Below are 27,738 nucleotides of genomic sequence, written 5' to 3'. Positions count from 1 at the left end.
TTGCAACATCTTTCTCATCACATGGCATCCCATTCAAAACACATCCCATCCCAGACATATTACTAGCTTTGTTTTTGCTTTTTTTTTCCCCTCCTTTTATAGTACTTTAGTCTCTTGAGTCTTATTAACCAGAAATCAAGTCATCTAAAAAGGTGGGACAAGTATGGATTAAGAGTAGCATAACAAGCATTTGCAGAAAGATCAGTCCTGGTCCCAAATGAAATTATGGGGCCATTAGATAGGTGTACCGCAATAAAAAAACCGAGATGCAATTTGAAAGGGACCAAAATAACACATGTCTCCTGAAAAAGTGTAGAGAATGTATCTGGTTAGGTTGAAAGAATTAATGCTGCATTTTTGATATGAAAATTGCTTTCACATTAAGAGAGATACTTTGTGTACAAAAAAATCTTTTCTAAAACAAGCTCACAGTACTTTCACCATTTTACTGGTCTGGGATATGAACAATATCAGTCTCTGAGAGAGGGGGGGTTATTTATTATTTTGTCTTATATTCTTTTACTTATTAATATGACTTCCCTGGTGGCTCAGATGGTAAAGCGTCTGCCTACAATGTGGGAGACCCGGGTTCAATCCCTGGGTCAGGAAAATCTCCTGGAGAAGGAAATGGCAACCCACTCCAGAATTCTTACCTGGAAAATCCCATGGATGGAGAAGCCTGGTAGGCTACAGTCCATGGGGTCACAAAGAGTCGGACATGACTAAGTGACTTCACTTTTCACTTATGAACAGAATCGGTTCTATCAAATAATCATACCTATGTCTTTTATCAAAGACTTCTATTGGTAATCTTCCTCAAAATAGATTCAGGTGAAATTGTTATTTGTGCATTTTGTGGACTACCAAAACTTGAGACTTCATTTATTATTGTTATTTTTTAAATTTTTTAAACTAATGACTTATTTTTGGCTGTGCTTGGCCTTCGTTGCTGTGCGTGGGCTTTCTCCAGTTATGGTGAGCAGGGGCTACTCTCTAGTTGCGGTGTGCTGCCTATTCATTGCAGTGGCTTCTCTTGTTGCAGAGCACAGAATGTAGGTGTGTGAGCTCAGTAGTTGTTCTACTGAGAGTTGGTTGCCCCTTGGCACATGGGATCTTCCCAGATCAAGGATTGAACCCATGTCCCCTGCATTGGCTGGCAGATTCTTAACCACTGGACCACCAGGGAAGTCTGAAACTTCATTATTGATTTCAGTTTTTTTTTTTTTTTTTATTTCAGTTTTGAGACTGTACAGACAATTCAGAATATTCATGAACTGGGTCAAGGTGATAAACTTGGGCTGAAAGAAATCATAGGATTCAGAACAACTAAACCGTGCATTTTGCTGGCATTTGAGCCACACTATGAAAAGTAAATGTTTTGTGTATCTCGTGGCTCTTTTACTGTCGGGGAGGGGGAGCAAACTGCTGATGCAACCTGGCCGAGGCTTCTTCGCCAAGGGCTCCTATCTTTTCTGCCCCTGCCTTCTTGGGTTCTTGTTTCCCTGTGTCATCAGCCAGGGCAGCCTGGACTGCACCTTCCGCCAGCAGGGAACAGTGCAGCCACAGGAGGAAGGCAGAGTTCCTTGGCTTTACGTCCATGTATTTGATGGTTAAGCTTCCTCTACTGTTTTCCCTTTTACCTATTGGGTGGCTAACCAGCTGGAGGCAGCTGCGGAACTACAGCCAAATCTTAGACCTGGCATTCATGATCTTCCCTCTTCATCCACTTAAATCTGTAATTTTATTACATCACCACAGGCTACAGCCCTCACCAATACAGTTCCAACATTTTTAGATGTCAGGGGGCCTGTTTCTAGAATTTTCGTATGATCAACAAGCATGTGACAGAGGGAGCTGACAGCTCTCTTGCAGGCAGGTGGAGACTGCAGAGCTGGGGGCCTGGGCCTGCCTGAGGCGCAGCTCTGGCCACGCTGGGCTGGTGCCCGCCTAAAAGGTTTCAAGGAGGCAATAAAACAAAAACCAGCAGCAGGGCTTTAGTTTCTCTGTTCCATCCTTGTCCTCGCTTCTCTTTATCAATTGCTTTTACCCTTAAAATAATCTAACTACAGGCCTGGTGGAAGACTGCCAGGCACATTTTTAAGCATGGAGAAACTCTTTAAGGCCGAGATGCAGAATGTGAAGCAGCAGCGGCGGGCAGTGGAGGTGGCCAGAGGGGAAGGGAGTTCAGCATCGGGTGCAAATTATGAGGCTCAAAAAAGTGGCAGAGCAAAACGAAAACCCCCATCCTACTACCCCCAAATTCTGCAAACAAACCAACCAGACAATCAGACAATTAATCATTACATTTTATCCTCTTTATAAATTACAAAATGCAGATATTAGAGGGCAACCTCCTGTGTCCATGGATGCCAATGAATGACCTGTCTTTAGGCTTGAAATCCATCTGGCTCCTCAACTGGAGGGATCACCTGCTCAGGGAAGATGGAGATGCTGATCAGGGCCCCAGGCCCATTCAGTCAAGACCCGACTAGTGCCTGCTGCTCACGCTCTCTGCTCAAAGGCCTATAGTCAGCATCCCTTTGGTTCTTTACAGACAGTAATTCTGTTCTCTTGGCAGCTCACAAGGAGGCATGGATGCCTGCGGGCTTTGCCCCATATCACATCCTTCTCCTTTTCCAAAGAGATGCCAGGCCTGAGCCATTCTGTGAAGTTTAGCAAGATTGGGTTTAGTCTGTGGGAAGAAAGAATAACTCGAGTTAGCAGTATGAAAAGCCAAGGAGCATGTAAGTATTTCCTAATTACGGCTACTCACATTAGTTTAGATTTCTAGTTTCTGGATTCAGAAAAGATTTTTAGATTTCCTTAGGATAAGTGGGACTGAAAACTAAGTCTAGAGGCACATCTCTTCAGGAATGGGCACAAAACTTCTTTCATTTTTCCACTGTCATATGAAACAAAAAGTTCTTAATGGAGTAAAATGGACTAGATGAATCAGAAAACATTAGTACCTGAAAACTCCATGCAAGAAAAGACTATACAGCCCTCAGCAGGAAAAGTAAGCAAAATAAAAGGTTTTGGAAAGCGGACATTCCTATTATGCTCTCATGTTCTGTTTCATTTAAGATTATAACAAGGATAGAAATGTTCTTTAATTTAAACCACTTGCTGCCTTTATTGAATTATCCACATCATTGTTCTTGGACTGCTGAGTAATCAGGGCCAAAACATAATGTGAAAATCTCCTAAGCTTGGTTCCTTGCCTGATCCTCAAATCATTATTCTAGAGATCCCTGGAGATGGCTACCATTTCCAGCAAGTATTGGATTGGCCAAAAAGTTCATTCGGGGTTTTCTGTACGATGTTATGGAAAAACTCAAAGGAACTTTTTGGCCAACCCAATACTATCAAGCAACTGGCTCATTAGGCTACATTTGCCGGCAGTGAATTTGCTGTTTTGGCCAACTTTCTGTGGTCCCAGAGAGAACTTCTCTATCTCAGAAAACCTAGAGCCTGTAGGCAACGGGTGTTTAGGATGCTTTAGTCTGTACATGTGTTAAGCTTAAAAAATACGAAGGCATCATATGTATAATCAGATAGTTCTGCCTAAACTCCATTTTGAATTTGAGCTAGAAGATGAAATGGTGAGACTTCCGAAAAAACTTCCAGTATTTTTCAAAACTCTTGTATTGGGGAAAGGATTAAGACAGATTACATTTGGATCACAGGAGCTAGTCTCCTGTTAAGTCATTTCTGTACCTGTTTTTCCTGCTCCAAGTGGTCGATGTTAGCTAACGGCAGCATGGAGGGCCTGCCGTGAGCACACTGGAACGGCAGCTGGCACCAGGACAGCGCTTCAATAAGGCGACAGCTCTCCTCGAAGCTCAGGCCATCATTAAACTTAATGGCCCCTAAACAAAAGACAAAAACCAGGGGTATGGTGTGTATGGTGGGAAACCCTGCTGGCCCTGGGTGAGAGCTAAATCTCTGGGGAGAGACACATGTTCCTAGACTTCTCTCATGTGACTTTAATACTGCTTGAAATCGGCCTTTACTTCCATGGATGAAACTAAGGCTTCAGGACTGACTTGTCTCTCAACTTTCCTTATGGAGTCAGTTGTCTTTCTAATCCCTGAAGCAGGCATTTCTTATCTTGTTAGGACTTTGCTTTCAGAGTTTTCTCAGAGAGGTAAAAGCAATATTTTTGCCTACTTCTTAAGTTTGTGAAATCAAGGTCATCTTCCATCCAGAGCCAGTCTATCACCAAGATATCTGTTTCCCTACAATGTCCATTTTATTTGCTGATTTTTTGTTTACGTCATAATCTTCTTACTCTAAACTCTCATACTGTCAGAAACTGCCTTTATGCCTACAGTAATTTACTCAGTCAACAAATATTAAGTATCTACTCTATGCTGGAGCTCTGCCAGGCAATGAATGAGATGGATGATCACCACCCCCACGAAGCTTACTCTCTAATAGGTGAGACAAACATTAAACAAACAGTTACACAATAATTAAAATTGTAAGTACTATAAAATATAGAAAATCAAAGAATATATATAAAGGAAGACCAAACCTGGTTTAGGAGGGTCAGGGAAGGCTTTTGTGGCAAAATGATATTTAATCTGAGACCTTGGGTTAAGAAAAACACAGCTAATTGAGGAATGAGCAGAAGGGCATTTCAGACAGAAGAAAAAGGCCAGTGCAGAATTTAGCAACAAGACCAAGACCAAGGAAGCCAGCTGGAATGTGAAGGTCGAGGTGGAGAGTACTGTGAGAAGAAACTGAAGACCCCTGCAGGCCACAGTCAGAATAACACGTTCATCCTCAGGGCGATGGGGAGTCACCGTCATGTTTCTTTAAGAAGGACACGCTCGGAGTTATGTTTCAAGAAGTTTCCTCTGGGTGTTGTGGGAAGAATGGCTTGAAGGGAAACCAGGATACATATGGGAATACTAAGTCAGAGGACTCAACAGGGGAAGAATCGTTGAGTCCTGGGGCGGGGAGGCGGCAGTGGAAGCAGCTCGCATTAGACACCTGAAGATACACTTTGCAGGTAGAGATGATCAAATTGGGGATGGAGAAGACACAAGGAGTAAAGATAGGATAAAGTGGGGAAGGGATCTGTGGTATTTGCAGGAGACAAATTAATGAGGGACTGAGGTTATAAGGCCAGAAAAGACAGGAAGTGAAGAGAGGGGAAGGTCGATGGGGGTTGCGGGGAGATCAAATGGATGGGGAGGGTGTCTGGAGTGGAGATCCCACTGTGGTCAAATGAGAGTTATAGGGGATTCATGATCCCCAAAGTAAGTTCCTCCAACACCATTTTCTCTATTTTATCATATTACCCTACTCAAGAACCCTCAATGATTCTTGCCTTTTGTATAAGGTCTAAAGGTTTTGTTGTGACTTCTAGGATTCTACGCTTCCTCACCATCCTAATTTCCTGGTATTCTTTGTTGCTCCTCATATAACCGATTTGTTTCTGCCTTTGGATCTCTGCACAGGCTGTTTCTTCCCCTGTACTAAACCTTCCCTTCCTCTAAATCCACGTCCTTCAGCTCATTCAAAATTTGACTCAAAAGTGCATCTCCTCTAGGAGTGAGTTACTCCTCTACTCATATAAATCAGTCTGCATTATGGTCCACTATATATGTTGGTATTTTGCTTTGTGGACTTCCCTGGTGGCTCGGTAGTAAAGAATCTGCCTGTCGATGCAGGAGACGTGGGTTTAATCCCTCAGTCAGTAAGATCCCCTGGAGAAGGAAATGGAAACCCACTCTGGTATTCTTGCCTGGGAAACCCCACGGGCAGAGGAGCCTGGCAGGCTACAGTTCACAGGGTCACAAAGAGTTGGACACGATTTAGTGACTCAACAACAACAACAACAACAAATTTTGCTTTGTAAAAATAATTTTCTAGGGTTCATTTTTAGTGTATTGTTTCTTGATCTAAGTTGTACCTTTCAAGAGGCAGATGATAATCGTGTACTTCTTTCATAACTGCTGAACCCTGCCAGTGCTTAGCATGCAAAGGCACTCAAGAGCTGGTGTGTTGAGAGTCTTACCATGGCAGGCTTGGGATGCCAACACCTTCTGGACGGTCAGTGGCAAAGTCCCTTGGATGCCTCCTGTGGTCTGGAGTAGCTAATGCATAAACACATCCATTAATGGAAAAGCCAGTGGAACAATGGAGCCTTCTGTGTGCGGTGCCTCTGTGTGGAACCCCAAAATGAAAGTAAAGCTTACCTCCACTTGTTCTCGAATAAACTCCTACAAAGAGAAAAGGACAACAGACATGAATCTATTGCTATGTTATAACTGCCCTTTGATAATTTACAAAATATCCCAATTTCCTTCTTTAAAAATATGCCTCTTGAAGAAAAGAGCTCCAGCAATATAGCACTTAGATACAAACAATGTATTTGTTGTACGGCACTTTGAATATGAAATACCAAGACAACTGAAAGAACTCTTGCTCAGTGGAGAATATATTTAGCTACTGAAGCTTTCTCCAGAGATAGCTCATCAACTCATGAGGTTATGTAACTGGCAGGCTAATGACTTGACTAAGTATCAGGGAGGTTTCTTACTGCGAGGTTGTCTGTTTGTATTACCTTGGCTAGAACACGTTAATATGGCACATAAACAGAATACACAACGGTCATCAACACAACTGTGCACTCAGTGTAACACTTGCTTCGATATCAGAAACATAAGTAGTTAGTTCCCAGAGGCATTTTTGTGTGTGCAATAATTCCCTTCAGGTCAAAAAGCTTACTCTTTGAGGCATTTTGTTGGGAAATTTCTCCTCCTTTGCATATCTCTGTCCCTAGGGTAGCCTTTGCAGTAAGAATATCCCTGCAGATGTTAATATTTATGAAAGGACTAAAGAAATTTAAAGCAGACACTATTTCATGTTATTAATTTGTTTAACCTCTGGAGGTTAAAAACTGTTTTGCGATATGGCACATTCAATAATTTCTTTATAAGAAAACACAGGATTTCTTTACTCCTAAAAATGTATAAATCAGCTTCCTGGGAATTCCCTGGTGGCCCAGTGGTTAGGACTCAGTGCTTCCACTGCTGGGGCCTGGGTTCAATCCCTGGTTGGGGAACCAGGACCCCACAAGCCAAGTGGTACAGTTAAAAAAAAATAGCTTCACAAGATTACAACATGATAGATTCTTTTTCAACCAGACTCAGAAAATTCTCTTGCCTCTCTCATTTAGACACTAGGACACCATACTTATAAATGAGCAGTTACCAAGAACTAGGGGGTAGATATTATGTATTTTTTAAAAGCCATGCATTTTCCCAAACAAACCTAAATAGATGTCTCATTATACCTGACCCGCTAACAAAATTTAGTGTGGTTACAGATCCAATCCTAACTTCTTTGCTATTCTCTCTTTTGCTTATCTATCTGGGACTTGTAAAACATTAGTCTGTAAGCCTGGGGAAGGGGAAATGGATCTTACTCTCTGTTCATTTCATATTTCAATGGTTCAATTAATGCTAGATAATTTGAATAATATTTAAAAGGCACATTCATTAAGCTGTAAGGTAGAACTTTATAGAAAGATGTCTTGGTTTGATCTTTCAACTGCTAGGATCCAAGTAACTACCTCTTCTTCAAGATGCCAGAACTTTTCCAGCTTCTTTCAGAATCGACAAAATCTCTTTTGATCAGCCTGACTTAACATAATCAAGATTTGCTGAAACCATAAGCCCTGTTTCAGTCTGAGGTAAACTTCTTACCAGTCATCTTTGAAGTCACTTTAGGGAAAGTTTTTATTATAATTTTCTCGTTAAATACTTAAGGATTGAATTACAATAAAAGATTCGAGCAGATCCTATCTCTTGGATTTAAGACAGTTTGGAAGAGAAGCCTTGGAGAAAACAAGCTGTGCAGGAAGAAAGGGGCCCCCTGCTGAAAGCCAGGCAGAGGTGGTCTGATCAAACGGCGATTCTGGGAAGGCTCAAGTCAAGGTGATCCCACAGCTGGCCCGTCAGCTGCCTCTTCCTCTCAAACGTCTTCTCATGCTTAGCCAACACACCTGCTCAAGTCTCTCCTGTCCAACAAGAGACAAAACTCTTTCCTCCACGGGTGCCCTGCCCCCATACTTCCCGACACGCCTCACCTGTCGCTGTCTCCCCGTCTCTTCTGGATGTAGCCAGAGTCCTTGGGAGAATGGCCTCCATAGCTCCCCCTTCTCCCTCCCCTCACTCCTGCCGACCCTTAAGAACGGGTTCCTCAAGGCAGGCAGCGTCCCCCGAAGCCAAATCCAACTCCTCAGGCTTTACTCTCTGGCCACTGTTGACCATTGCCTTCTTGCTGAAAATTCCCCTTCGCGGTGGCAGTATTACTTTTCCCTGGTTTTCCTCCTCCTTCTCTCACCAAATATTTTCAGTCATCCTTTACGGTCTCTTCTTTTTAGCACTAGCATTCCAGACTGCTGCCAAAACGTATACACCCTGAATGCTGGTGTTCCACAGGCCCCGCACTTTGCTCTCTTTTTCTTCTTCATATTCTCCTGGAACAATCTCATGTCCTTTAGACGCTTTTCCAGCTTCTGATATTATCAAAATATAAACAGTTGACCATCAAGGGAGTTGAACAATGCAGGAGTTAGGAGCACCAGCTCTCTTCACGTGAGAAAATCCTTGTATAACCTTAGAGTCAGCCCCCCGTGGACGCACCTCCACATCTGGGAACTCAACCAACCACAGATCCTGCAGTAGGGTAGGGTATATTTTTTTAAAAGAATTTGTGTATCTGTGGATCTGCACAGTTCAAACCCATGCTGTTCAAGGGCCATATAACTCTATAGTGTTAACTCCCAAACAGATTCTACAGCCCGAATTCTTTCCCAAGTGCTGGATCTGGCCTGTCTATCCACTGCATATCTTCATCTGAAGGCTCAGGGTCTAACTCCTCAGCCAAGGGTACTCTCCTCCATTTCCTTTTTCTGTCAAAAGCGCCATCCCTACAGTCGACCAAGTGAGAACCCTCAGAATCATTACTTACTTTTCTCCTTTATCTCTTTTACATTCTCTTGATCAGCAGGTCCTCTTGATGCTGCCTTCCAGATTATGTCTCATTCATATACGTCTATCTTCTCTGTTCCCGTTGCTACTGACTTAAGTCAAACCTTCATCCTGTCCTATTGGCACCAGGGCACTAGCCCCTCAGGTGCTCTCTACCTCAAATCTTTCCTAAATCCATCTATCTCACAGTTTATCCACTAAATCTATCTTCTACCTTTTGTTTTTAGATGTTACTACAGTAATTCAGGTGTCTGGAAAAAATGATAGACTGAGTTGATGTGGATTTGCCTGTGTTCCAAACTGAAAGAGCTAAAGAAGCAATTAAGAAATCACAATGAATAAAAAAAGGACACCATGAAAAAAGGACAGGTGGGAGACGAGTGCTAGAAGATAAAAGGTGGTGATTTTATGTACAGTTTAGGAAGAGAACAGAAGAACAAATTACCATTAACTGAGTTAAGGATGCAAGTTAAAATTCCCCTTCTAAACCAGGAGAGGGGAAAACAAGAGAAATAAAGGAAACTTTAATAGAAAACAGGAAAGAAAAGACAACAAATACAAAATAAATCATGTTTGTTTTAAAAAAACACGTAAGTATTTAAAGTGCAATGCTAAAGTATACTTTACTCTTCTTCACTGGTTGCCTACAGGATAAAATGCAAACTATTTAGCTGAATATGCTGAATCCCTTGATCAGTTGGCCTTGACCACCTATCTAGGCTCATCTAAGCCCACCACTATCCTGTGTATGTCTTAATACAAGCCATGTGTATTGGTAGCTCCCTAAGCACAGGATCTGCTTCAAGTCTCTGATATCTGTGGAGAATGACCTCCCCTCTTCTATACTTGGCAGGCTCCCACTGTTCTACAAGACTTTTCCTAAAACAAACAAAAAAAGGCTTTTCTTTTGATAGTTTCCTTGACCTCCACTCTCCTGGGCACAGTAAATATTCTGTATTGCCATAACACTTTGAACATACCTCTGCTGGCCAAATTTCACTGCAGTGTAATTTAAGTATCCTTCCTCACCTTGAGCTAATTCATCTTTGAATCTCTGGAACTTGGCAGACAGCAGGTATTTCATAAATGTTTGTTGAATAAAAGATGAATATGGAGAATTTTTAAACAAAGGAGGAGGTTATTAGCAAGCAGCAGTTTTCTCAGCATCTGCAGCTGTGTCTTACCTCCACAATGCCCTTGGTCACAGTAGATCTTCCTCTTCGAAGTTCACTGGCTTCTCTTTCTACAAAACAGAGTGGTACTTTTCCTATGAGGACCAGTGAATCACTGGTGTCTGGAAATACAATTTCAAGGCCCAGATCTTCAAGATTTTTGTGGTAACACCTAAAGAGAAGCTTAAATGTAAAACAGCTACTTCATTCACATTTCAGTATTGGTTCCAAATACTTGATAGTTTCTCAAAAGCTGCCATGAGCTTTAAAACTTGCACTGTTTTCCTCACACTTATGGTTGTTTAGGATTTTATTATCAAATTTCCTTTTTGAATTATAGTAACTTTTATTTTTTCCCCTCTTTTCCACTGAATCAATTTGCTTCTGTGTCTTATTCTCTGCTGAGGGATTGCTAACTACTCCTTGCTGGCACTTAAAGAAGTTTGACACAAAAGGGCTGCGAATGTTTTGAATCAGCACTAAAGCAGGGAGGTAATTAACAGCCCCAGGAACTGAGAAGTTCTGATTAACAGGATGTAAATAAATGGATCTGCCTCTAATATAAATTATGCCCCAGAGAAAAAGATTTATTGGCAGTCTCATATTCCCCACATTAAATAAATTTAGAGACAATTCTCTCTTTTTCATTTCCAATAATCTATGCTGCCCCAAAGTAGGAAAATGCCCTATCTTGTGACTCATTATATGATTGGCCCGTTCCTTGGGGCCTGGGGTTTTACTTTCTTCCCAGTACGATTATGGTGATGAACACTAAGAATCTAGAATGCACCAAGGCAAAGCAGAATGGAAGCAATTACTGCAGTAACTTCGCTTTCAGAAACAGCACAGCATAAATACTGACTGTTCCAAGGAATGGTAAGAGTACTCTAAGCCAACTTCTGGAAAGAATTATCAGGGAAACTATACCCTTTACTCAACATCTGTGATATAGTGGAAAGAACAGCATTTGGAGTCAGAAACCTGCCTCTGAGTGCCTGCTCCATCACTTAATATTTGCTATGACCTTGAACAAGTCATGTAGACCTCATCTGAGAAAAGGAACAATAGTTACGTTTACATCTCACAGAATTTTTGTGAGGATGCACCTTAGCTACATCACAGCCTCATGGTGGTACTAACCGTAAGAGTCTCCTTTGTTCCTCTGTTACTGTTATCTCTAGTGGAGGACTTACAGTGGAAGACAGTAATTTTTTTCGACCAAAGCCTTGTGGCTGTTGCTTCTCATAGGAATCTATTGGGAGAAAGGTGAACAGGTTAAGAGCAAGAAGTTGAAGTCTTGCAAATTCAGATAAAAATGAAGACACAGTCGTGGGATTTTTATAGTGCTTAGTAGCATGTTCAATGTTCGGTTTTAGGCTCTGAATTTCCATCATTAAAGTCAAACTAGTAAATATCTAGTTTGTCTACTCATTTTAGCAGTATTTTCTTAAATAAGAAATATAAGACTTAAATGTTACATTCAAATGAACAATTCAGTGATCCTGTAGGTAGTCAACAAATGTGATTTCAATAACAGAGGTTGACTAATATTGGGGAAGATCCCCTGGAGGAGGGCATGGCAACCACTCTAGTATTCTTGCCTGGAGAATCTCATGGGCAAAGGAGCCTGGCAAGCTACAGTCCATGGGTTGCAAAGAGTCGGACAAGACTGAGCGACTAAGCACAGCACAGCACAACCCAAGGCTCAAGAAGGTGCCTCCTTTCCTTCGGAGGGACTGCCCAGTCTCTGATGAGAATTACTACTATTCTCAAACAGTCCAGGGCCTATAGCAAGCGAGTTTTTCTAACACTGCTTTTACTGTATCTTTCCCAACTCTTAGGTCTTCATTTTATAGGGAAAAGTGAAAAGTGACATCATTGCCATTCTAGTCCATGAAATACCTCCTGAAGTCTTCACCCATTTGGTTTTTTTATTACTTGACCACAGGAGTAACGATTTCCTGGGTATTTTACATCATCTTGGGGACACACAGGCTCATGATGAGAAAAAATGGGTAGCAAAAATTAAAAAGCACATAATGACTTTGGAAGAATACGTAACAAATTAGTGATGCAGGTTGCCTCTGGAGAGAGAAACTAGGTGCCATGAAGGACAAGGGTAGAAAAGAAACTTTATTTTATTCCCTTTTGTACTTTTCAGACTGGAACCTATTCAATTACACTACCTATTCAAAAACAAATTAAATTTTAAAATAGAAACAAAATATATTGGGCCTTCTGAGCTGCTGGTGGTCTCTGCCTGATGAACTGTGAAGGTAAACCATGATTACATGGGCATGTGGAGGGGCATATCTTTGTGCTGAATGTTGTAATAAAGTAGCCTCATCTTTAGGGCTGATGGTAAGTATATGGCAAATATGCCTTTGACCATGTAAGTGAGATCCACATGTTTGAATTAGTAAAGTGAACTACTACATTATCTTAATTGGAAAAGTCACTCCAACAGGCTTCAGCTTCATTTTTTTATAGTTTGTTTTTTCATTTTTTTTAAACATACAACTCATCTTTTTCACCATAGTCACGTTAGGCAAACTCAGGCACATTAATTCCACTGGGGAGTCTCGAATCTTTCCTAGGCCTCAGCAGATCCTTACCAATGATCAGCTGCTCCAATCGGATTCGCTCGTGGGCAGCGTGCTGGTCCACCAAGACTAGCAGGTTTCCACCTAGAAGACCAGCAAGCACCACTGGGTTTCAAATTCTTAGGTCAAGATTAAAGTAATCATGTTATGTTGAGGAAGGAAAGGATAATTCAAACTATTTAACAACATAAGCATAAGAGAAGCATACAAACTATGCAGTAACAATTGCTTCTTTTATTTCCTAAAAAGTATTATGGGAAAACTAAAACAAATGTATCTCTGATGATAAACTCTTTGGTTCATTAGCATTTCATTTCTAAAATATGTGTGAATTTAATGTTTAAATACTGACTTTGCCTTTTTAATTCAAATTTGATACAATGAAGGATCATTAAACTACATATTTTTTAATCAGCTAACCTTGATTTGCAAGCTACTCCAGAACCCATGAAGAGTGTAATTCTACTACACTTTAGATCAGAGGTCAGCAGTTTCTTTTCTGTGAAAGGCTAGACAGTAAATATTTTAGGCTTTTGGAAACATGGTTTCTGAGACAACTATTCAAATATTCATTCTGAATCAAAGTGGCCATAGACAATCTGTGAATATTGTAGCTGTGATGCAATAAATGTTATAGACACTGAAATGTTAATCTCATATAATTTTTAAAAATTTGTTTATTTTAATTGGAGGATAATACTTTACAATATTGTGATGGCCTCTGCCATATATCAACATGAATTGGCCATAGAATTTCATATAATTTTAATGTGTTAAAAAATATAACTCTTCCTTTGCTTTTTTTCAACTAGTTAAAAATGTAGTACACCTGAAACTAATGTAACACTGTAAATTAACTATATGTCAATTTAAAAAAATAAATAAAAACCATTCTTATCGCCCTGGATGTTACAGAAACAGCTGTCCGGATCTGGCCCCCCAGGCCACAGTGTGCCTTGCTTTAGACTCAGGCTTCACAAACTTTGAAGAATAGACAAATCACCTGGGGATCTTAGTAAGAGGCAGATTCTGATTCAGTAGGTTAGGAATGGGACACGAGATTGTGCAAGTCTAACAAACTCCCATGTGATGTCATTTACTGACCTTGATTTTGAGTAGCCAGGTTTTACACTCTCAAGTGCAACAAAAGAAACAGATTGTCCTGACCCCAAAGCCAAACCTACAGGGAAATCCTTTTCTCACTGACAGGAGGACTGATTCTCAATGACATTAGTACATTTTACCTTGTAATTTTACTACTTTTGGCCAAAGGGTTGACGTTTATTGTTACTGATTATACTGAAATGAGAGTTCTCCTCTTGAATTTGATCAAACGAGATAATGTCCATTTTTCCTGTTTCTACTAATAAGATAAAAAAACTGTTTCTATGACACCATCAAATTCATGGCAAAAGAGCTTCAGACTTAAAAAAAAAAAAAAATTATGTAATTTTTCTGACAGCATTTTCCACCACAAAACAGGCCCCCAAATGCTGAATTTTAAGCTCCTTTGAGGATAGGAGGAGTTGCAGCTGGTTGTGATGAATACTGAACATGCTGTATTGGGCAAAACAATGGAATAAATAATAAATTATGAGGGAGTAACCTCAAACTCAAAACTACAGCCAGTGTAAATTACCAGTGTAAATTACCAAAAGTCAAGAACTCTAAGAAATCAATCCTGCACCTTACTCTGGAGGGAAGACTTATAGTCTACAAAATGTTCATGACATTTTCCATTCCTTGAATGAAGCAGAATAAATGAAAAGTAATTTACTTATGTCAGAGCTATATTTTTGATATTCCAAAATAACAGAATAGAAACTTCATAAGGGCAAGGATTTTTGTCTGTTATATTCCCAGCATGTACAACAGCACCAGGCACATCATAGGCACTCAATAAATATTTACAGAATAAATGAATGAATCCTTATTCTTTAGAGTATCATAATTATAGGTGGAAAGAGGCAATAAAAATGCCATTATATGGCATTCGTTTCACTATAATTTAAAACAATTCTATGTCCATTACAAAAATTAGTGAAAATACTAAAATAAAACAATTATAGGGATAGGTTGTTTTTGGTATTCATGAGCAATAAAAACTCATTTTGATTAAAAAAACTTTTTTAATCTAATACATACTTCTTGGTGGTAGCCAATCAACACAGTGACAACCTGGAATTGCAAGAGACATTTAAATATCTGGAGATTTAGTGGCTATACCCATCTCAGGTGCCACTGTAGAGATTTTGGTATTAAACAACAAAGAATTTCAGGTAATCAAATATTTAGGGGAAAAAAATCTATTCGCTTTCTAGATATAGTAAGACTACTAGATTTTGACATTTACTAATTCTACATTTATGATAATTATGATAATTTTTGGTTACTTTACCCCTGATCTATGATGATATTTATCAAATAAATTTATACTGTAACAAGATAAAAGGGAACATTTTGAAAAGCAAAGAGAATGAACCACTTTCAAACTTCAGAAGCTCTCTCCTGCAGGCCTACCGATCAGATGCCAACTCCTGCAGGGGTGCTCAGGACTCTCAGGCACTCAGGCCTTTTCCAGAACCAGACAGGATCTAGCATTCCTTGTAAATAGCTCAAGGCTCTCCCAGTTTTAAAAAAAAAAAAGCTTTCACCCTCCCTAGTCTCTCTTCCATGTCACAGATTTCGGAGTCTCTGCTAGAGGTGTAATATCCAACCACATTCCTGATATATTCTTGAACATTTCAAAGGTGTTTCAGACCAAACTCATGATTTTCACCACCCTCCTTGCCTGCTTCTTCTTCAGCCTGGTCCTGTAATGTCATCCAGCTACAGAGGTCAGAAAACCAGGAGTCTTCTTTGACATCCCTTCCCTATGCCCAATCCATCACCGAGTCCTACTGACTTATCTCCTAAATATCTTTCTCTCTAGGCCACCTCCCCATCATTTCTTAGATACTGCAACATCCTCCTAACACTCTCTCTGGAGCGACTAGGTCTCCACCTCCACACCTGCTCCACACTCCATACTACAGCCAGAGCAGTATTTTCAAAATGCAAATGTGGGGACTTCCCTGGTGGTCCAGTGGTTAAGAATCCACCTGCCAATGCAGGGGACAGGGGTTCGAACCCTGGTCAGGGAATAAGATCCCACATGCCGTGGGCAACTAAGCCTGCAAGTCCCAACAAGAGAAGCCTGTGCATGGCAATGAAGACCCAGCACAGTTGAATAAAAAAAAATCGAATGTGATGTGACACGTGCCACTGTGAAAACAAACAATAAAAAAGAAAACAAAAAGCCTTCAATTGTTTCCTATTGGTACTGGGATGAAGACAACGCCTGTAAATGGGCTTTAAGACCTGGCTGTGATCTACATCTCTAGCCCATCTCCTTGCTCTCACACAAGGGCTTGCCCTGCTTCCTCTCACTGAAGGAGACGGAAGCACGAATTGCATGTTATTCCCTCTGCCCAGAATACTTCTCCCTCCCTTCTTTACCTCCTTAACTTACACTTCAGATCTCTCCTTACCAACAGAACCTTCTCTGACCTCCTCACTAAATCAAATCTCCTAATACAGGTTCTTACAGCATCTTGTTTCTCTCCTCCATAACGCTAAAGGTAAAATGTTAATGTTTGTGTAACTATCTGTTTCTCTTGCCTGTATATTGTGTCCCACCACTGTATCTCTAGCAGAGTCCCTCATATGTAGTAGGTACTCAATCAACATCTGTTGAATGAGTTAATGTTATTATTTACAAATTATCATTGTTTTATTAAAGCAGGTCACCAAGAGATTATATGTAACTCTTCATAAACCTAACAGAGTTCATCATATAAACTTTCTATTATTATAAAGCAACTGTATTAAAACATTATTAAAAATTTAGAGAATATAAAATATTTCAAAGAGTAAAAGATGAAATTTCCCCTTTGCCCATTTCTATTCTCACTCCCAAGGTAACCATTCTTAATAGTTTAACATGTATCATACATACACACACACACACACACACACATCTATGTGTATGCACATAAAACTAAATGTACTTTAAAACTATTGTTTCATGATGTATTTTCATAATTTAGATTGGTTTTTCCTAATCTGGCCAAATTTGAAACTGTATCATGTATTAAAAAATAACCTTAAAAAGAGACTGTGAGAAGACCAGCTGGTCACTAAAACTAACCCGATTCTTACCTGCCTCACCATTCTCTTCAGTCTTAGTGCTCATTAAACAGGCAATAAACTTGTTATCCACTTGCTGGAGAACCTGCCATACATTCAAGTGAGTGGTACAATACTAAATATAAGTTAACAATGGCTTATCTGCATAAAGAGAGACAAAATCACATTTAATTTAAAGGTGTTTGCATTATAACATTCATATCTAAGACTGAGGAGAGCTGCTGATGAACCTGCAGGAGTTCAAGGTTCGTCATTAGGAGGGATAAAGAATAGACATGTAGAGCAACTATAAGACAAAAGGAAAGACTACAAGGGAACAGACTGAAGCAACTCATAGGGTTATGTTAATAAAACTTCAGAGTAGACTTTAAATGTTCCCAACAGAAGGACTCTTAATAACAGGTAATGTGACCAGACAATTACTAATATGACCAGAGACTGCTAACAAATAGGGCTGAAAAAAATTTGGAAAATGTATGCAAAAAATGTATACAAAAAATGGAAACCATTTTTGTAGGAGTTGGTACATTAAGGCAGTAAGTTAATAGCCACTGGTGGCTGTAGACCTTGGTAGCTCCCCTCTACCTAGATTGGTCTCAGCTTCTAATTTGTTTCCACACTGAAAATAAGAAGATGAGGACAGCCTGAGTGGTGTAGAGAGAGGGCAAACTAGAAAAAGGGTCCTTTGTGTTAACTTTTCAATCTGGAATCTCCTAAGCCATGTCATTTGCAGCCTCATACAATAGAGGGCCATTTAAAAGGGGCATCATTGCACATTTAAGGACAATGTCTCTACATTACTTAAGTAAGTAAGTGTTAGTTGCCCAGTTGTGTTCAACTCTTTGCAACCTATGGATTATAGCCCACCAGGCTCCTCTGCCCACGGAATTCTCCAGGCACGAATGCTGGAGTGGGTTGCCATTCCCTTCTCCAGGGGATCCTCCCAATGCAGGGATGGAATCCAGGTCTCCTGCATTGCAGGCAGATTGTTTACCATCTGAGCCACCAGGAAAGCCCAAATTTATAAGTCAACGACATTACTTAGTTGACTTACAAATTATTGTCAGTACAGAAAGTCAATATATAATCCTTGAAACTGTGTGCCTGAATCCATAATTCATCACTCCAAACTTGCTCACCCCACTAAGGACACTTTTTTTTGTAATTGATGGCATCACCAACTCTATGACATAGTAAAGGACAGGGAAGCCTGGCATGCTGCAGTCCTTGGGGTTGCAAAGAGACCAACATGATTAGCAACTGAACAATAGCAATTATAATTAGTCCTTTGCTTTTCCTTCTGATGATAAAAGTTTTAGTAAGATTAAAAAGAACACATGTGCCTTGATCAGGGTGGTCTATATCATTAAATAAATCCAATTTCACATGAGTTAGCCTAGCTTAGGCTATATATTTATATATATAAATGAGATTTCAAAGGCAACCTTTTACCTGCATTGAGTGAATCATTTCTTTGGTGAAACGATAAGGATACAAGATGTTGTGAATTTTAACTGCTAGGCTCTCAGCTTGGCCGCTGCTTACGTCAACAGCAACCTAGAAAGACCCAGAACAAATGTCATTTACGTTGTAATCTTTTATGTTTGCAGAACTGTTTTACCAAAGATCTCAAGGTGCTTTAATAACATTCATTTTCACAGAACCTATTAGAGGTGGGTTGAATTTAGAGAACTTATAAAAATTCAAAGGGCTCTATGAGTTTTCACTCTTGAATAATAATTTTTGTTTATACACAAAATTACTGACAAAAACCCAATACCTTTCAGAATAACAATCTGCCTGTGCTTCATAAGCATGTCCTTAAAGACATCTTAACTGATGAATCAGTAACAAATGCTCATCCACTCTGCAGCCTCAGGACCACACAGAAAGCACACTGTGTGATAACCCACTGAGGAGAGGGTGCACACTCAGGTCCAGTAATGAAGATTCAGATAAAAGCACTTTATCAAATGATAACAGTTTTTATTACCATCACCTTAAATACTTGGCCAAAGCTGCAAGTCAGGGTTTCTGAGAGTGGTAAACACACTCACTATTCACACACTGATGACACAGGTCTAAAGTATCATCCAAAGTGTCCAAGCTTCCAAACTGCTATGAATTCTGATTCCTCCTCTCTACATTAAATATTCATTTCCAAATACATTATTTGGAAACATGCTCACTTTCCCTTCATAATTACAAATCAATATAGTCATTCATGCCCACCTCCAATTTAAATGAAATTCAAATTTTAAAATAACATGCAAAGAATAAGTGCTGCAGACCTACCTCTGGATAACGAGCAAATACTGGATTGTCCCATTCTGAGAACAAAGACTGAAGCGATTCAGGACCAAAGGCATCGTCCCCAGTAGCTAGAGCAAAAGGGGACAAGTAAAGTTGGCATCAAGAGCCTCAGGGAAGAGGGTGCATGGTGTCTCATGGTTGGTGTAGTGCAGCCTCAAGACCAAAGATCAGACACCGCGTTCCCATATTCTGCACATGTGAAGTGTTGGCTGTATCTCTAAACTGTTTTTATCCGTTATTTCTTAAACTAAACTTGATGACTGTTCTTCTGGCGTTATAGCTTTTTCTATAAACTATTTTCAAGAGATATTTCAGAATACAAGTCCACAAGAAACTGGTTCAAATTAGTAGCCCCACTTTTTGAGGTAAAAATATACCTTATCTATTTTTAGAATCAACAAAAAGAAAAATTATAAATGCAGGTTGTTTTTTTTTTTTTGAAGATAAGAATCTTGCTTATATAAAACTACTGCAATATGGAGTCAACTCCAATCTTTAAAAATAAGAAACATTTTTCTCAATCACAAGACACCACAGACTGTGCCTAATCAACCAGCATTGCCCTCGTCTGGAAAAGTAATTTCTGATCTAAATGCATGCACTGAATTAACTTAGTTCTGCTGTGAAACAGGACCACAGGGAATTCCTGGTTCCAGGAAGGCACAGCTGGCACTGATCAAGCTCGACCACACAGCCCTGCTCTGTTCTCCTCGAGCTGGGTGGCACAGCATGTACTAGGTGTTCTGGCGCTGTTAGTGCCCCTACCTCTGTTACTCTGTCTCATCACAGGCCTCTCTTCCCGAGCTCTAGGAAGGAAAGGAAGAACAAGGTCGCTTCTAAAGGGATGACACCTGTACTGAGATCCTAAATACAAAAAAGAAAAAAATCTAGACATTTGAACTCAAAATATACACTATTAAAATAATAGTTTCATAAAATCTCTTTCTGTACAAACTGAATTAAGACATAAGGCAGACTAGTAAACACTAGACTGAGTCAGAAGTTTTTTTAATGAAATTATTCTGCTAATTTAGGAATCTGCCCTAGTGCTTAGTCCTATTACCCATCTATACCAGGCAGAATGAAGACCTAGAAAAGATCCCCAATGGACATACTCTTTTTTGCAATACGTATGTGTCTATTATAACATTTACCTCATCCTATTAATATGTTTGGATGGTTGTCCTCCCCAACAGTCTGTGGACAGTTGAAAGTAAAGCCAGTCAATATGCAATGTAACAGCCCCAAGCATGGTATGGATCACAAATGAGTGAATAAATAAAGAGATGAATGAATGAAAAGTTCTCAATTTAAATTCCAATGCCCAGTAAGATGTCACCCAAATTCTGCCCTCCTCTCTGAGGATGATCAGATTTGAGTTTTAGAGACAATACCGAATTTGACAGCTTTGAACAGGAGTAAAACATGATGAAACTATTATTTCAAAAAGATAAATCTGTTGGACAAAAAATGGAGAGAGATTAACTAAGAATAATATAAGTGTGAGGTGAAATAAAGTGTGTCACTGTCAATAGAAAGGACAGAGTTGAAGACATTTTAAAGAAAAATAACTACCAGGGCTGGAGACCTGACAGCCACTCCTTAAAATTACCTTTGTAGAGCCTTTCTTCTGTGCAGTTAAATCTACCTCTTAACAGTCCATCTCATGTAACCTTTTACATGAGGCTCAACCATGTCCTAATGACCTGCTACACACCAGCCATTTACAGAATGGTAGCCAACCCTCACCCCACCTGTGAATGGAGGGTGCTCAGAAGCCATGTTTCTTGGAACTAGCTCCTAGACCCCAAATATTTATGAATCTCTGACTTAACGTGACTCTCAAAGGTTCACTATAAGACCTGCTAATCCAGAAATTAAGTAGGTTGAAGCATTTTAGACATCTAGATTTACTTAACAGGAGCAGATGTTCATGTTCAGTATGGCCAGCCAAGATTTCCCCCTTTTGTTTTAGAAACAACCATCTCAGTTTAATAATATTCAGTTATTTTTTGTTACCATATCAGAAGCAGTTGTATTTCAGAAAGATGAGGTGCCAGTGCCTTAGATTTACCTCTGATTAGCATTCAGTATAAATCAGGACACAAAACTACATACACTGAAAAACACGTGTGTCTTTAAGAGCCACGTGATAGTCTCAGGAGCAGTACTGAAGAAAAGGGTTTTTTTCTATTTAATACTTTGAAAGTTACTACAATGATTACTTTTTTTCACAAGGGAAAAAAACTGGAAACCACTGAAAAATAAAAGTCTTATTTAACCTTAAATGAATCAGAGCCTCCTGCTAGAGATATTTATCCTAGGGAGAAATGATAAGTTAATTTGGAACTACCTTCATACAATTTACATTCTTTTGCAACATTCAAGACTTAATACAAATGAACATTTAATGTTTATCCTCCTGATGCAAAACCAAGATTACTGCCAGATGGAAATCAGTTTTACCATCTCCCAACATCTGGCTCTCAACATGCTGCCAAAACAATGTCACTTTTAATGTTGACTGAGACCTGGGAACTCAGAGTCCTAGCCTAGGCTCTGATGTGGCCTTGTGGTCTGATCTAAAAGCCACATTATTGTTTTTCTGAATAACGGCCACTTATACAGACCAAGATTATTAGCATATACATTATAATAAAGTACATTTGAAAAGTATGATTATAAAAATACATACTTAACCTACATTTCAAAAAATTTATGGTCAAGTCCTTTTTTTTTTAAGTTTATAAGTATACTACTGTACTAAGCCATAGATTTTACTGGGAAATCTAGGATGACTACAAGAATCATTCTAGTCCTTTACCTGGGAAAGGTGCAGAGTTCATGGAAACATGGACTGAGTCTGAAAACAGTCCATGGACTGTCCATGGAATTCTCTAGGCCAGAATACTGGAATTTTTGGGTAGCCTTTCCCTTCTCCAGGGGATCTTCCCAACCCAGGGATCGAACCCAGGTCTCCCGAATTGCGGGCAGATTCTTTACCAGCTGAACCACAAGGGAAATTCAGGAATACCAGAGTGGGTAGCTATCCCTTCTCCAGTGGATCTTCCCAACCCAGGAATCGAACTGGGGTCTCCTGCATTGCAGGCAGATTCTTTACCAGCTGAACCACAAGGGAAATTCAGGAATACCAGAGTGGGTAGCTATCCCTTCTCCAGTGGATCTTCCCAACTCAGGAATCGAACTGGGGTCTCCTGCATTGCAGGCAGATTCTTTACCAGCTGAGCTACCAGGGAAGTCCCCAGGGAAACACTGCAGATATTCTCAACTATCAATAGCACCATTTTCATTAAACATTGTCTCATCCTCTTGTACACACATACAGCCATATATATACTTACAGTTCCATTCTATACCATTCTTTCATTGTAATTTTATGTTTAAATAATATTGGAACTAGAGAGTTTTCATATATAATAAAACACATTTTATAATTAAACTTCAAAATGTTCTGTTGATAAAATCTCTTTGAATAATGACTATCTTACTCCTCAGCCATTATTTCCACCTTCAAAAGCACTCATGCCAGTGAACGCCATATACTTACCATTCTCCAGCAGAACATCCACAGCCATAGTTGTCAGGTCTTTAGTACAAGCAGCCCGAACATCCTCAGTAGGAGCAGTGAATGTACTAAGTCCTGTTAGTTTGTTGATGTAAACCATTCTTCCCAGAGTTACATCAAAATGCTGCTGCCAATCCAAAGAACAAGTGTTGGACTCTTCATTTCCAGAACAAGTTCTTGCTATGGATCCCTCACTCTGAAAACAAGTTCCATTTTGGTTAGCTGTGGAATCTTCCACGCAACTCATTAACATTCTACTCGGAGAGTCAGGACTTCCAATCTGTTGTTTTGAAGCTATAGGAACATCTGAATCCTTACTGGTAACTGTAGCATGGTCATAGGGCAGTACCAAAGGATTTCCTGGTATCTTCTCAGTGGTATTGTTGTTAGAATATGTTTCACTGTCTTTACTGAAGAGATTACCTTGTGCGACAGAGTCTGACATTGGGATGTTGTCACTTTCTGTTTTTTTATGCTCAGTTTTAAATAACTTACAAGAATCTAGGGTTAACCCACTGGACAAGTCACCATCTTTCCTACTGGAATCTAATTGTGGCAATTCATTAAAATGACTCATCTCCATCTTTTGAGTCTCTCTTTCGGAACCCTTCAATCTGGATAATTTAGAGGCTAGTGATTCAGGCGACTTCTGAACATCCAAAAATTTCCTGTTAAAATGAGGTAACTCCTGTGGAGTTATAGTGCTTTCTGTTAAGCAAAGCATCTGTTGTTCCAAACAATCATATTCCTTGGAGAATGGAAACTTTTCTGAAAAAAACATGTGATTTACTGGTTGACAGCTACTATTGGAATCATATTTCATAGTAGTGATTTCACAGATATCAGAGTTGTCTAAGTGGTTTTTGTCTTTCAATGGGATGTCAGGTTCAACCTGAGGACTGAGATTGGTAGTGATTTCTAAAGTATTATTTTCTTCCACTTCAGTATTCAGAGGATTTTTAACCTTCCCATATTGCCTCTTAAACTTCTCTAAAGATCCTAGCTGTGAATTTAAGCTTAGCTTCTTATGAGGTATGGGTTTGGCAGGACCAATCAACTTGTCTGTTTTCTTACTACCATCTGAAACATGTCTACCCCAAGAGAAAGAGGATGTGTCAGGTAATAAGCCACCTGTGTGTGATTTTTTACTACTTTCCCGAAAAATAGCAAAATTTTTATAAGCTGCTGTATGTTTGTTCTCTAGCCCATAACTTCGATTTGTTCTGCAGAGACTTTCGTTGGGCAGTTGAGCAAATTCTTTACTTAAAGTGCTGGTTAAATCTTTGCTGTTTTGAGTCTCAACTGAATGGAGTGTTCTATTTCCAAATGTTTCTTTGGCACTCACAGGACCAGGTTGAGCATAATTTTTAAATAAATGTTCTGTTTCAGTTGATTTAGTTTGCTCATTTTGTACCACATGAGTTATGAAGCCAGTGGAACATAATTTAACTTGTCCATAATGAAAAACATTTATTCTTCCGCAAGTACTAGGTTTTTTCCTTTTCTCTTCCTCTCTCTGAGCACTAGGTTCTCCTGATAATGCTGTCTCAAAAGACAGAGGTTGGCATTCCATTTCAGTAGCATCTTTAAATCTCTCTGGTTGATTCTGAATTCTATTATTTTCCAGGATGTTGGCATCCATGCTATTAACAGTAGTACTTACTTTCTGTATTTCTAGATCTTCTCCACTCCCCTCAAAGTGATATAATGTCTGAAAAGGACTTCCAAACATTGCTGAACTGGTTCCACATGGATTTTCTGGAGAATTATGTTCCAAGCAATATTTTTGATGTTTCTTATTTTCTCCCGATTCTGATGCTCCAGCTGTCTCTTGTTCTAAGTTCCTTGACTGTAAGCAAGCACTGTCTTCATTTTGCAAAGATGACTCTGCCATTTTACAATGGGCTGGCCCATTGGATTTGTAAGTGTACAAAAATGAATCATTTGTCTCTTTCCTGATAGCTTCTGAATCCCTAGAATTCTGTGTGCTTACGTTTTCTACAGGAGCTTTTCTTTTCACAGCTTTTGACTGCAAGTTGAACATCTCGTAGGAATCCAAAATATTATTACATGCTTCTTGGAAATTGACCTGGCCACACTTCTCATCAGAGGACACTTGCTTCTGAAGACTGACACTAAATAAACTAAAATCATTATCTTCACTAAATTCCTTAATGTCCTCACTTGATAATTCCACAAATAATTTTTCTTTCTTTAAAAACATTTTTACTCCTTCCTGAATGCAAACCAAAACAGTATCCCAGTTCTGAAACTCAATCAGGGTTTTTGCTGGTTCCAGGCACACATCATAGTCACAGAACTGGCACTGCACATTGATTACATAGATACCATGGAGTTCTGGGTTAGACCGAGGCCGAGGACTTGAATTCATTTGCCTACTGGCAGAACCACTCTTTGGTTTGCATATAATACTTTCTTTCCTTAATAAAAAGTCAATGAGTTTATGCAACTTTGTCCTTAAAACTAACCTCTTGTTCACAAACAAAAACTGCATATTCTTATTATAATGTGCTTCAGAGCTGATAAAGCCAGTAAGCTCAAACTCCTTGTATTTAAAATTTATTTCTCTTAACTTTTGGGACTTACCCAGTCCATAAATTTGACAAAACCGGGAACATATGTCTTTGGTTTTAGGGAGTTGAAGAACCATGGAGCCAGAAACATCATTTCTCAAAGAGAAAGAAATGGAAGGGTGCATGAGTGACAGAGCTTCTATCCTCTGCCTAACCTTCTCAAACTCCAGTCTAGGATCCATGCATTTCCTCCTAACAGGTAATTGATAAAACAGGTTATATACAGTGACTGTTGTCCCCGCACTTGGTCGAGTTAAGTCAGCTTCACAAGCTTTCAGGGCTTTCCCATTTTGAAACAGTTTCACAAATGTTTTCATTGACTTGTTTTTCTTGGATGAAATTTCCACAGCACTGGCCATGTCAGCTATACTGGCCAACGTCTCCCCCCGGAAACCATAAAACCTTGGGTTCTCCAAGTCCTGTATGGAGTTGCATTTACTGGTGAAATAACGATTTCCCACCTTGTCTACATCATCGCTTCCCATCCCAAATCCATTGTCTATCACTTGAACTTGGAAGGTTTCCATGTTCACCCTGACAGCCACACATTTTGCTTCAGCATCAATACTGTTGAGGGCAAGCTCCTCAACACATTGGCCTAAGGAGCATATAGCCAAACCAGAACGCAATCTGGCTTGTACTTCAAGTGACAAGCATTTGATCATGGCAGGTAGAAAGCTGGTGAGAATGCCAGGCAGTGGTTCCCTTTTCTGACTGGAAATAATTGCCTATGGGAAGAAAACAAAACACACACACACACACACAATTAAAGCTTCAGAGTTACATGGCATCAACCATTTCTCTCAAGCATTACAAAGAAATATTTGAGGTAAACGAAATTTCTTATTAACGAAACAAAAATTATACTTCTGATCTCTAGGCAGATCAAACAGCTCAGATTTGGCACAGCAGATTTAACATCCAAAACAGTATTCATAATTTCACAATTTTTACTGCTCCTCTCTAAATCCCAAATGCCCTAAGTGAAATCATAATCACACTTGAAATTGACCCCTAAAGTGTTCAAAATGCCAATCACTTCACCAAAAACAGATGCCTAATTTCCGCTAAGAAACATTAGCTAGAAATTATTCCTGAAAAAAATGTCCAAGCTAGTTTCATAACATTTATCCATTACACAATAACCATGACTTTTAGAAAAAAATTACTAATGAAGTGTTAAGACACTGTACTAATTAGGGTGAAGGAAGAGGAGGAAATGAAATAAAATTATTATATCAAGGAGCGATAATTATTATAATAATTACTACTGGTTAAATGTAGTTATCTCAGGGGAAAGAGACTAAGAATGGGAACGGGTAGAGCAGGAAAATTCCTTTGCCTTTTAAGCCTTTCTCTATCATTTGATTTTTAAATCTTGTACATGTATTACTAAGTTTTCAGAAGGCCCTTACCTATTACTACTTATGATTTATTATTTTGTATTAATACACTTTTGGTCTTTACAGATGGCTCCAAACTACCTCAGCAATGATAATGATGGCCAGGGGATCTTCAAACGAGACTTTTTCTTGCAGCTAAAAATCATAGTTCAATGAAAGGTCCCCTCCCTTCATAGCTGACAGCAGCATGGGCTGGACCGTCTCACAAGTGGTAGGGCTTGTTTTTCAAACGGGGAAAATCAGAGCTCTAATTGCAGATCTGATGGTTTCTAAGATAATGTACTTTGCAGCCGGCAAAAAATGAGAGGTCAAGCTTTAGTAAGTATTCCTACTGGTACCCAAAACTCAACGATATCCGATTTCCTAATTATGAGGCTTTCGGGGTTCCTGTGACAAGTGGGACGATTCGATCCGGGTTCAGAGCTGAAAAGCTTGGAGGAGGAGCAGGGCCGCACCCGCATCCCACCCCACCCTCCGCGGCAGTCAGACTCAAGCTCCACCCCCGCCCCCTCCCAGCTGGCAACCGGAAACCCCGGCCCGGCCCGCCCAGGCTCGGGCACCCGGCTGAAGGTAGGCCAGGAGGCCTCCCAGGCCCCTCGCGCGCTGGTTCCGTAAGGCTGGCCCGCAGCGGTCGCCAAGGCCCTTCGAGTGGCCCAGAATCGTCCTCTGGTCGCGTGCTTTACGCCAAGTCACCCGGAATCGTACCTCCCCAACTCCCTGATACCAACCGCTTGGGACGCCGGGCGCGCGCTCGCTGGCTGGTGTGGCTCGTACACGTGAGGCTCGTGCACGCGCGAGCCCGCGAGCATGCGCTTCTGAGGCACCGCGCGGAGGACGCCCTCCAGTCCGTGACACCCCGATGCGCATG

The 27,738-nt window shown here is 40.0% G+C and overlaps 1 protein-coding gene across 3 annotated transcripts; it reads right to left on the bottom strand.

The window, feature by feature from the left end:
• Positions 1 to 2,288: 2,288 nt before the first annotated feature.
• Positions 2,289 to 27,738, bottom strand: MLH3 (mutL homolog 3). Of its 3 annotated transcripts, none has more exons than XM_043920802.1 (13): positions 27,599 to 27,738; positions 22,856 to 26,195; positions 20,053 to 20,151; positions 19,270 to 19,355; positions 18,427 to 18,531; positions 16,987 to 17,059; positions 12,799 to 12,870; positions 11,324 to 11,435; positions 10,196 to 10,355; positions 6,210 to 6,233; positions 6,029 to 6,107; positions 3,718 to 3,869; positions 2,289 to 2,692 (listed from the first exon to the last, which is right to left on the bottom strand). In XM_043920802.1, the coding sequence occupies exons 1-13, from the start codon at positions 27,677 to 27,679 to the stop codon at positions 2,549 to 2,551; spliced, it is 4,527 nt and encodes a 1,508-aa protein (XP_043776737.1). In that variant the 5' UTR covers positions 27,680 to 27,738; the 3' UTR covers positions 2,289 to 2,548. The 3 variants fall into 3 exon arrangements, with proteins under 3 accessions (XP_043776737.1, XP_043776736.1, XP_043776738.1); XM_043920801.1 differs by having other exon boundaries at positions 27,576 to 27,658; XM_043920803.1 differs by lacking the exons at positions 20,053 to 20,151; positions 27,599 to 27,738 and having other exon boundaries at positions 16,987 to 17,115; positions 22,856 to 22,994.

The sequence above is a fragment of the Cervus elaphus genome, chromosome 12 (assembly GCF_910594005.1).
Source record: "Cervus elaphus chromosome 12, mCerEla1.1, whole genome shotgun sequence".
NCBI classification, from domain to species: domain Eukaryota; kingdom Metazoa; phylum Chordata; class Mammalia; order Artiodactyla; family Cervidae; genus Cervus; species Cervus elaphus.
This window is presented reverse-complemented; position numbering and strand designations above follow the sequence as displayed.